The sequence below is a fragment of the Lemur catta genome, chromosome 4 (genome assembly GCF_020740605.2).
Source record: "Lemur catta isolate mLemCat1 chromosome 4, mLemCat1.pri, whole genome shotgun sequence".
Classification (NCBI taxonomy): Eukaryota; Metazoa; Chordata; class Mammalia; order Primates; family Lemuridae; genus Lemur; species Lemur catta.
Genome location: NC_059131.1, coordinates 33,373,375 through 33,385,019, shown reverse-complemented (window position 1 = coordinate 33,385,019; position 11,645 = coordinate 33,373,375). Strand labels below are relative to the sequence as shown.

At 58.8% G+C, this 11,645-nt stretch overlaps 1 protein-coding gene across 1 annotated transcript; it reads left to right on the top strand.

Moving 5' to 3' along the window:
- Positions 1–1,412: 1,412 nt before the first annotated feature.
- Positions 1,413–5,246, top strand: SIX2 (SIX homeobox 2). The gene is made up of 2 exons (XM_045549524.1): positions 1,413–1,978; positions 4,040–5,246. The coding sequence occupies exons 1-2, from the start codon at positions 1,419–1,421 to the stop codon at positions 4,368–4,370; spliced, it is 891 nt and encodes a 296-aa protein (XP_045405480.1). The 5' UTR covers positions 1,413–1,418; the 3' UTR covers positions 4,371–5,246.
- The last annotated feature ends 6,399 nt before the right edge of the window (positions 5,247–11,645 follow it).

Below are 11,645 nucleotides of genomic sequence, written 5' to 3'. Positions count from 1 at the left end.
CGTGGGCAGACTGCGTGTCTGCGCTGTTCCCCGGTTCTGCGTCGCAGCTGCCGGCCGGAGTCGATATCCTCAGAGGCCACCCGGCACTGCCGTGCGCTTGTCGGCCGTGGGAGCCGTGGGGTTAAGTCTGAGTCCCCGCCCGGCCAGGAGCAGAGAGCGCCGAGTTGGGCGGTACCAGCCCTGGGGCAGCCGGCCGGGCTAGGAGAGGGAGGAAAGGCGGGATCCTCCGGGAAGTTGATTCTCAGGCGTCCGCCTGCAAAGACTGCCAAATCTTCCCCACTCCTCTCTCCTACTCCCTCCTCCTTTCCCTTGAGGACCGCCTGAGTCCGGAGTTTCTAGGATGGGGGTGGGGCGCTGTCAGCAGAAAAAGCCAAGTCTTTGGCGCCGGAGAACGTCCAAACTCTCCCATCCCACTAGCCCGCTCCTGAAGAGAATCTGCCCCGCGAAAAGCGACCCTGGGAGGGAATTGGTGACCCAGGTGGGAAGGGAAGCAGTGGGGGCACCCGGCAGGGCCTGGGAGAAGCTGTATTGCCTTTGCGAATAACAACCCAAACTTTCTTCCCCACCCCGCCCCGGCTCCCTCTAACTCTCTTCCTCCCCTTCCTCCTGGGCACCCCCTTAATTGATCCTCCGCCTTGTCTTCTCTCGTCTTCCCTCGCCACCTCGATCCTCCCCTTTTCGTCTTCGCGCGTCCCCATTCCGCCCCCCTCGCCTCCAGCGTCCTCCACCTCCCTTGCTCTTTGGGCGTCCGCCCCGTCAATCACCGCCGCCGCGGGCCTCTACCAGGCCGCTCTCCGCCTCCCAGGCTCTTGGAGCGCCTCCGGCTCCTATCTCGAGCCGCCCTCCGCTACGCGCTGAACCCGGCGATCTGTCAGCGGAGCCGGCTGGGGGGAGCCGCCCGGCCCGCCGGGGCTCGGGTTACCAGTGACTGACAGCGTCTCCATGGCGAATAATTTGACTCCGACTATTGTCTGGCGCGGGCCGGCCCCGGGTCAGATAACCGGACCAATCAGGGCGCGGGCCGCCGTGCCTCATGCCCGCTTAGAATAATATTATTAAAAAAGCTGCGAGCGAGCTAGACGGGAGGGAGAGCTAGCAAGGAGCGAGCAAGGAGCGAGCGAGGGAGCGGCGGGCGGGCGCGGAGCATGCGGAGCGGCGCCCCGGGCGGCCCCCGGGCTTCGGCGAGGGCGCAGGCAAGGCGCGTAGGCGGCGGGGGTGCGGAGCTACTCGAGACCCGCGCCTGGCGCGGGGACGTCCTGCTGTGACTCGGGGATCGCAGGGAGCTAGCGCCGGACCAGGGGCCCGGCCCGCGGGCTTCTCGGACCGGACGGCCCTCACGGCCGGGCGGAGAGGCGTCCATGCGGGACTGTGCGGCGCGGTGAGGACGCGCGGGGGCGGGCGGGGGCGCAGCCGGCACCATGTCCATGCTGCCCACCTTCGGCTTCACGCAGGAGCAAGTGGCATGCGTGTGCGAGGTGCTGCAGCAGGGCGGCAACATCGAGCGGCTGGGCCGCTTCCTGTGGTCGCTGCCCGCCTGTGAGCACCTCCACAAGAATGAAAGCGTGCTCAAGGCCAAGGCCGTGGTGGCCTTCCACCGCGGCAACTTCCGCGAGCTCTACAAGATCCTGGAGAGCCACCAGTTCTCGCCGCACAACCACGCCAAGCTGCAGCAGCTGTGGCTCAAGGCGCACTACATCGAGGCGGAGAAGCTGCGCGGCCGGCCCCTGGGCGCTGTGGGCAAATACCGCGTGCGCCGCAAGTTCCCGCTACCGCGCTCCATCTGGGACGGCGAGGAGACCAGCTACTGCTTCAAAGAAAAGAGTCGCAGCGTGCTGCGCGAGTGGTACGCGCACAACCCCTACCCTTCACCCCGCGAGAAGCGTGAGCTGGCGGAGGCCACGGGCCTCACCACGACGCAGGTCAGCAACTGGTTCAAAAACCGGCGGCAGCGCGACCGGGCGGCCGAGGCCAAGGAAAGGTAAGTAGAGCTTCGGCGCCGGTTTCCCCGGGTCGAGGCAGGGATAGCAGGCCTTCTGCCCACCCATGGAGAGGCTCAAACTGGTCCCCCAGGCCTACCCATACCCCAGCGGCAGCCTGGCCTGACCTGGGTGGCGTTCAGGTCTAGCTGGAGACCTGGCGGGCAGGGATTCGTCTGAAGCGGGCAAAGCAGTCCGGGAAGTTGTCAGCTAACTCCCTGATCGCTTGTGAGTAAAAGTGGAGAGGCAGTGAGCTTTGGGGGAGCAGCAGGACTGTGGGCCTGGATCCCCTGTCAAGTAGGCATAGCAGGCCAGACCTGAATGTCCTCCCAAGGATGGAGGGGTTTGGGCCCGGGTGGAAGCCAGGTTGCATATTTGTGGTTGGCTGTGCATCTCCTCTGTCTTAGCTCCAGGCCACAGTGTGATCGGATAGGAACTTCCCTAGTATGACCTGGATGGGGAAAGGCCTGGGCCTGAATTTTCCTTGTCTAGATATGGGAGTTGAAAGTGAGTCCCTTACCCCACATAGAAAGGACCAAGAGGTGAAACGCTCCAGGGAGGAAGTGTAAGCTCTAGGAGAGAAGAGAAACACCTGCCCTTCTCTGCCTTGCTGGACCCAGCAGTCCTTCCCTGGCCCTCCAGGCCCTTGACCCTTCTCACAGGCCCTACCCTCTTCAGGGGGTAGGTCGGTATGTTGGGGGTCAGTTGAGAGCCACAGAGGGCTGGGAGTTGTATGTCCTTGGGGAAACCAGGACTTCCTGAACTAGTCTGTTTGGCTGTTAGCCCCTTGTGACTGCTTAGGCCCTTGTGTAGCCCCTCAGAACCCCAAATCTGGAGAGAAACTGTGGAAACAGAATCTAGCCTGAGGGTGACAGAAATACCTGGAGTTGGTGGTATGGGGCAGCCCAGAGGTTGAATGATCAGGGTCGGGGTAGGGGAGCTGGACAGTGGAAATAGATCTGGGGGATAGCTGAAGAAATGCAACAGGCTGGGCCCCAGTATCTGAGACCATGAGGTTGGATTGTCCACAATGGTGAGGTCTCAGCTGCCAGATCTGTGGGAAGTTCCCGCCCAGGAAAGCAGTGAAAAAAAGAAAAGCCAGTGAAGATGATTCTACCCAGAATTTCAAATATCCAAATCTGGGCAGGAGCCACCACTCAAAGACAGGGTAGGAAGGAGGTGAGTTCTGTCTGTTGGGTGCCCCTTCACCCAGACTGGCATGTGTCCAGATTCCTGAAGACCTATGTTCTCTAGGCCCCAGGTGAGAGCTACAGATTCAGGCCCTGAATTTCTGGTTATAAAAACTCAAAAGTCTGGGCCAGGACTAGCAGTCCCCTCCTTCCTTCTCTCTTGTCCCAAGGGCTACCCTCCATGGCCCCAGCTTCTGGTCCCCCAGCTGAAGTTTCTACTGTGCCACCTTGGAGTCCCCTCCCTAGCCCTGGGAAGGAGAACCCTCACAGGCCCTCCCAGTTTGGAGCTAGAGGGAAAGGACCCTTGGCCCCAGGAGTCTTCTACAGCAAGGGTTTCCCTGAGGGTGGAGAAAAGCAAAAGAAAGTAAAGCCTGTGAGATGCTAAACTTCAAGTGAGGCCCTCAGCCTGGAACTTAGGGTTCCTCATCCTGTAGCCCCACTTCTACCCAGCAAGCCTGGTTTGAGGAGCCTAAAGTGATCTGAAAATCCAGACATCTTCTCTTTATTCCTGCCCACTCCCCAACTCCAGGGAGCCCTGTTCCCCTGACCCTGGGTTCCTGAAAAGAAATGTTGGGGGAAGGGGGACAGGCAGGAAATACAAAGGACAGGAAAGATATATTCAAGAGATTGAGAGCATGAGAGGTAGGGAGAATACAGATGGGACAAGGAGAGGGCTCGGTTGTTGAGAGATTGAGAGAACTGGCAGAGAGGAGAACTGGACGCCAGCCGGAGAAAATGGTAGAAACCGAAAACACCCGCAAGGAGCGCGGCGGTTCTGGCTCCCTAGTTAGGCAACAGGCTCCGGCTGAGTGAGATGGCGCCGAGTGGCTCGATTTCCCTGCTGACCCGGCCGGTTTGCTCCTCCACTTGCAGGGAAAACAGCGAGAACTCCAGTTCCAACAGCCACAATCCGCTGGCTTCGTCGCTGAACGGCAGCGGCAAGTCGGTGTTAGGCAGCTCGGAGGACGAGAAGACTCCGTCGGGGACGCCAGACCACTCGTCGTCCAGCCCCGCGCTGCTGCTCAGCCCGCCGCCGCCACCCGGGCTGCCGTCCCTGCACAACCTGGGCCACCCTCCGGGCCCTAGCGCGGTGCCAGTGCCCGTGCCGGGCGGAGGCGGCGCAGACCCGTTGCAACACCACCACGGCCTGCAGGACTCCATCCTCAACCCCATGTCGGCCAACCTCGTGGACCTGGGCTCCTAGAACCCCGCTTGCCTTGACGCGCTGGCCTTCCCGGCTTGGCGCCGGGGACCTGAGAGAGGCGGTGTTCGAGGGCGCCCCGCGCCGGCGGCCTCACCAGGTACTGAGAGACCCGCACGCTGAGCGGGCAGAACCGCCGGCCGGGCAGGGCGGATGGCTGTCTGTTTTAGTGCTTGTTCGGGATTTATTTTTCAACGTTTTCTTTTGAGATTCTTTGGAGGCTGGGGAACTGGGTCTCCAACCAGAGAAGGGAATAAATTATACACCATGCTTGTTCTCTCTCTCCTGATCTTCTCCCTTTCTTTCTTTAACCCTCTCTTGCTTTCCCTTGCCTTGTCCCCCTTCTTTCTCTGCATTCTCTACTTTCTTCTCTCCTGTTTTCTGTCTCTCCCTTTCTTGCTCCCCCCCCTTCTGTGTCTGTTTCATTCCAGATTTCTGACTTGCCACCCTCCTCACCCCGTGTGTCTATCTCTGTCTCTCTCTCTTTCTCCTCTCCTGTCAGCCTCTTGCCCTGTTTTTTGGCCACTCGGTCTGTACCCCTCAATCTGTCTCCTCCTGCCTGGTGTCTGTTTGCTTCTTCCCCATCCCTCACTCCCAGGCTTAGCGGGGTGGGGAGGCGGGGAAGCAGAAGAAAGACCCGGCCTTTGAACTTAGGCGTCTCCAGAGGCCCTCCCCCATACCCAAGGGGGAGTGGGGCTGCAGGTGTCAGCTTTTTGCTCAGTAACTTAAGTGAAAGAGAAAGGGCGATGCCACAGAAGCCCCTGAACGCCCCCGGTCGCTGTCCCTCGCCCCTCTCTCTGCGTTGCGCTCTCCTCTTCCTCCCGGGACTGTGGCCTCAGCGCTCCCGGCAGAGCGTGCCTCCCGAGCTGCGGACTTGACGTCTCCCTGTTATGCTCTCATGTGAATGTTCTTCGGGAAATATTTCTGCTTTTATTTTATAATAAAATTAGAAATCATAAATATATATGGTTATATACCACGAGGCCCCCTGGCCAGGAGTGCAGCAGTGTCTAATTTCCCTTCTAGGACTCGAAACCCCGGGTGGGCCGTTCTGGGCTGCGATGCTCTGGTGAGTCCCCCAAACCGGAGACGCCTTCCTACACACACGACGTGTATCAGTGGCAAGGTGAAGGGACTGAAAACTCTGAAACCTCCTCCCCCAGAGCCCTCGTCCTTTTCTTGTCTGGGAAAGCTGCCTGCAGAAGCGGGGAGGGGGCGGCCTGCTTCTCTCCCTACACCGCGACCGCGCAGAGCCCTCGCCCGCCTCTTTCTTCACCTCGGGGATCGCGGTGGGAGTGAAAAGCGATGTGCGGGGAGCGGGTGTACATGTGTTGGAGATGCCAACTCTGGGGAACAAATCGGGCACCGGAAGTTCGCTGACGCGCAGACCTTTGGCACGGTCCAAGTCTCCGAAACCGGGCGCGATGCACTGGGCGGATTTGCCGACCCGGGCACGGCCGCTGAGACCTAAGCTCCAGGCGCGCAGCCTGGGTGGTGCCTGGGTGGCGGTGGAGCAAAGGTCCCCGAGCTCACAAACCTTCTGTCGGTTTGCAGTGGACATTATGGGATAGGAGACGAGGGAAATCAGAGTCCGGGCGGCCGGCGGGCAGACGCGTGTTCTAGATGGGAGCAAGCGGACGCCTGGGCTCCGAGGGTCAGGCGGAGCCGGCGTCTCCGCGCACAGTGCGCCGTAGGTGCTTCTGCGGCTGTAAGTTAACCTGCAGCGCCCCCTCCTCTAGGGGTTCCAAGCCCCTCTATAAGCGACACGTCTAAGCCGGTCTGGGCAGACCTGAAACGGGCAGGACTCCTAGAGGAAGAAGTTGAGGAAGTAGTCTCAGGTCGCTGTGGCTGTAGGTTCAGAACACGTCCCTCCTCCGCGACCAGGACGCCGTGGGCCGGGCCTGCTGTCCCGGGATGGGAAGGGTGGGAGGGGATGAGGCGTTTGTCGCCCCGAGATCCTAGAGCGCTGGGACTTCTCTGCACTTTTGCTTTCTGGTAAAATCAGAATCGAATCACAAGACCCTTTCTCTCGGACTTTCTAAGTATCAAAGATTCCTTCCCAGTTGAGACAGGCTTGGACTCGGGCCGCGGGGCGCGCTAATGGTGCGGGAGGCTACACCTCAGTGTTGACTCTGTGCAGGCCTGGAGGTCAAGGGGATACCGAGGAGGCTGGGACTGCACTAAGTGCCCCTCCACCTCTCCACCCCAAGAGGAATTCCAGCCCGGGAAACTCTTGCGCCTCTCCGGGAGAAGCGAGGCTCTGCTCTCAGGGGACTACTCAGGTTTGTGCTTGTAAGGAACTGATCTGTGCTTGTAAGAGCTGAACACCCCAACTTCTGCTGACCGGCAGAGTGAACAGCTGGCTACTGCCAGAGGGTCCGAAGAGACTCAGAAAGCCACCTTGCAACAGCCCAGCCATCCAGACAGGACTTGGTGATGCCCTGTTCTTGGCGCCAGAACCCACTCTTCGCATGCTTACTCTGGGGAGGAGGCAAACACAGTAGCTCCTTTATCCCAGATCACCCCTACCCAGCCCCCATTCTGACTCTCACACTCACAGGAGAACAGGCTCTGTACCAACATTCACAAGGACACATACATACACATTTAACATAAATTCCATTCACCATTATTGAAAGCCTGCTCTGTGCCAGGCATGGTGGATGGCACCAAAACCTCTCGCCCTCTCACACATAGCAGCCAACCAGGGAAACACACAGACCAGATCTGTCACACACTCGTTCACACCTGTACTCACACAAACAGAGAAGCAAGCACACACAGACCCTCACCCCATTTTCAGACACAAAGGCATGTCCTCAGGCACTCCCCCACTGATATGTATGTGAAAGAGATACATGCACAAATGAACCCCTCTTGTATGCATGTACTCACACATAAAAACACACATACACAGCACGCTTCTCCCAAGAAACACAAATCCACAACCACACACTGGTGCCCTTACTAGCAGCCAGTCCCTGCCCATAGATCTGCTGGGGCAAAACCAGCCTTGCAGCACTGCTTGCTGAGAAGGCCTTGGCATCTCGCTGCTTGGTCCCAGAGAAAGATGGTCCCAGCTCCGGGTGGCAGCTCGTCTGGGATCTCAACCAAAGGCAAGCTCTGGGAGGCTGCCCAGGTGGAATCACTAGAGTTTGTCTGGAGTTCTCAACCCCAGTAGGGGGCAGGTGCCAGTCCCCAGGCTTTATTCAGTAAAGTGAATTCTGATGGAGCAGCGGTACTTGTTGCAATTTCCCCCTTCTCCTCCCCCTTGGAAAGCTAACCCAGAAAATATTTTGGGAGATAGGTCTTATGCAGAAGGTCTGGAAATAAATCTGAGAAGCTACTCACTCACCCACTGCATAAAGCTACACAAGCCAGCCCTCCATTCCACACCAGGCAAGACCGAGCTGCTGCCTCAACCATCACAAGCCACCTGCACATAACATTGGCACAGATGTTGCCCACCGAATGCAGCCACTCCCCATCAGCATCCACTGAATAGGAGTCCCAGTGGCTTGTCATCCCTCCACCACCACCCGTTCCCCATGCCCCCATCAGATGCTGAGGAAGCCATGATTTTGTTTCAACCACCTAAAGGGACCCAGCGACTGGAAGCACCGACAGTCTCCCTTTCTGTTCCCCTGACTGCATTTACTATCAGACGCCCTTCGTTTGTTCCCACCCAGGTTCCCTACCCACGCAGCTCTTTAGAGCAGAAACTCTATGAAGAAGGTAGAATCTGGCTCTCAGGGTAGCTGGCTGGACCTGAGTAAGGAAAACTGCCTGGGGGTGTAAAAGGGCAGAGGGCATAGAGGACCATGTGGGGCTCACAATTCATCCCCATTTGTCTCTACCCCATCGTCACGGCCCACAGCCCATGGCCCTCGCTAGGACTTGGGTCAGGACCCTCCAGTCCCTATCCCAAGGCGCAACTCGAGGGAGTGGCAGGCCTGCCTGGGCAGCAGGTGGTGGTGTGATGTAGCGCCAGGAAAGGGTAAACAGAACCCAGGAGATCTGGGGAGAGTACGTAGGGCTACTTGATTCTCGGTTATCCCTAGTCCTTGTAGGAAATACAATTTCGGCCAATGAAAAAAGTAAGGACCAGCTGAGTGGGGGAGCCGGAGTCAGGACGCAGGTAATTCGTTTCCACTAGCGCCCACCGCCAGCCTGGATGCCGCCAGGGTGCAGAAGGGAGATAAGTGAATGTTTTTGTGTGAAGGGACCAAGGAGAGGATGAACTTGCGACTGGGCCCCTTCCTTTCTTCGTGTTCCCACGCCAGAGCTATGGCTTCAGTCCTCTGGCCGCTCAAAGCTGCCTAGGGCACGCTAGAAGGGAACCGCGCCCCAGTGCGTGAGGATGCCCTGGGAGATGTGAGAAGGCGTGAAAGTGTGGTGTGTGCGCGAAAGAGAAAAATTGCGCCAGTGTGCGCAGACCGGGTGGACGTGCGCCTTGGAAGGATGGCAGTTTTTGAGAACACGGTTGTGAGAACGAGCCCATGAGAGCCCTGGGCAAGTCTGAGCGCTCGGCTCATAAGCAGATGCGCCTGGACTGGAGGAGGACCAGCCTCTCCTCTCGTGCCGCCTGAACCCAGCCCCGCAGTGAGTTGGTTCTCATTCCTGCGGCAGCTGGCCGTGCGCCAGGTGAGCAGGAAGGGAAGGAGGAACTGCGGGTCTCTGCGGTCCGTGCCCGGGCGATGGAGCCGAGCCTGGTCCCGAAAGACCTTGAGTCCAGGTGTCAGGGTCAAGGTCTGAGTCTCTTCTCAAAACCTCGCAGTGCCTGTGCGGTTGGAACTCGGCAATGGTTTCTCCTGGGTTGTGGGTGTGGAACTGGAGTGTAGAGGCGTACTAAGTGCCCTCCGGTGGGGCGAGTTTTTCACTCCGTTTGCCCACAGTCTCAGCGGCGAGGCTGCTCCTTCGCCTAGTAAAATGCCTGCGCCGGGCGCCCTGCAGTGGAGTCTCAGAAATACCGCAAGGGTGAGTCGGAAGAAGGCCCTCCTCGCAAAGCCCAAGAGGCTCCCCTAGTTGCCCTAAGGTCCACTTTCCTGAAAGGACCTACAAACCTGAGAAGCCAGCTCAATGGCGAACGTGTAGGGCGAGGCCTTCTTTAGGACACTTGCGATCCTTGTCACTGCCAGGGCCAAATCGAGAACTACCAGCGGCCGGCCGGATCTGCCCAGAGCGCCAAGCGCGTCCTCCCCAGCTGAGTATCGTGTACCCGACCCCGCCGCGGGTCGGCTGCGGGGAGGAATACAGGGCTCCGCCTGCCGTCTGCGACCCAGGCCTCCCAAGTCCCTCCTGCGCCCCGCGCTAGGCTTTCTGCGGGCGAGTATCTCTCGCACTGCTGGGGTCACGCGAAGTTCTGGGGCCTGAGGGCAGGGGAGCTGGAGACAGCGGGGCTGGGTAGCCCTACTCCTTCCAGCCCCTTGAGCCAGTGGCCTGACATAGGACAGGCGTGGGAGCCCGGACTCCTGGGCCGCGCCGCAGGCTTCAAAGCCATCCGCAACTCCGTCATCCCTGGTAGCCATCTGACTCAGGGGACTCCACCTTTACCAGTCCAGGCCAGACTGGCCCGCGCCTGGGATTCTGAAGGCCTGCAGGCGAGTGCTGCCTCCGCCGCCCCGGCCAGGAGTCGGGCTTGAGCCGCTTGAGGTCCTACCGTGACCCGTCTTGTCAGACAGGAAGGCGAGAGCAGCAGTGCAGCGGACCCTGCGAGCCGCCCGCCTTCCATCCCCTTCCGCCAGGGCTGTTCCAAGGGGCCGTGTCGGTTCGCTCAGCCAGGCGCTCTCCCTCGCCCAAAAACTCGTTGTTGGCAGAATTAGTGCGGAACTTGCCCTGGGCCGTGGAGACGCTGCTCCATGGTGACTTCCTGATCCCCAGACTGACGGCATAACCAGCCATTTCTTGCACGCTTAATAGGCGTCAGGACCTTTACACACCTAGTATCTGTTTCTCACTGCGACTATACAAACAAGCCACTATTGCTGGTAGAAGAAGCGGAGGCGCCAGATTTGGGGACTTGCTGGAGTCACACTCTACAACGGCAAGACGGGCATTTGAACTTGGTCTCAGAGTTTGCAGAGCACGTTCTTCCCACGATGCCGGCTGCATGTGAGCGCGTGCCCCGATTGCAGTGGCACTCTGGTTCCGGAGCTCCGGGTGGCAGGGCCGGGCGTGCTGACCCCTAGGGGGTCGGGACAGCTCTCAGCAGCGCGAGGGCCAAACGAAAAGTAAGACAAGAGCTGGCCTGAGGCGGGGTGGCGGTAGGGGAACTCGCAGCCTGTCACAGGCTTAAGTCCAGTGAGAGTTTATCTCTGCAACAATTCGGAATAATTACTGTTTCCTCACTCGCCCTCTGCTATGTAGACGTGACTCAAGGTCGAGTAGCACCGAGGGGTTTTCGACCACTGCAGAGCAAAGGTGGAACCTTGTGGCCTCAGGGCCAGCATCCTGCTGCCTCTCTCTTGCCTTCCTCCTGCGGCCCCGCCCCCTCTCAGCCACTCAGCTCGGGAAGATGAGGCAGATTCAGGGACTCTGAGGGGCTGAGCCATTAGTCCTTGGTGGGACGTCCCCCTTTTTGCACGTTCCTCCCCCATTAACCCCACGTTGTTTCTTCAGGGACATGGCTCTCTGTCTCGGGGGCAGTATATTAAAGCCTCATGACATTCATTCCTGGGGTGCCAGTAGGCCAGGGTCGGAGGAGGAGTCTAGACCCTGCTCTCCAAAGACCAGAACAGACCTGGCCTTAAGCGATCCTGCCGCCTCAGCTTCCGTAGGTGCTAGGATTACAGGTTTGAGCCACCTCAGTCGGCCTGACACATAACATCTTGATACTTGCTTTCTCCTCTGTCAAATGGGGATGAGAATTACTTTCCTGCCTACCCTATATAATTGTGAATATTAAATAATGGGATGTTTGTGAAACTGTTGACACTCTGCAAGGTACCATATAAATGCTAGGAGATATTAAATATTTATACTACTTTGCCCTTAGAAACTATTCTGCTTTTCTGTTTCCTCTGACCCCCTTTCTCCTACCCCATCAGGGTGGGAGCTCTTCCCCTCCTGAAGGAAAGGGAGGAGTGACTCTCACGCCTGCCTCACCCTCTGCCCATGCCCTCACTTCCCCAGGCTTGGATGGGTGACCTCCTTCAGCAGTTCAAATGTCTCATGGTGGCTTTCCAGGGTCTCCTGAACCCTTATCTTGAAACTGACAGAATTACCCAGCTCAGGTGAAATCATCAAAGAGCTTGTACCATCAATATCTCTCTTCAGGGT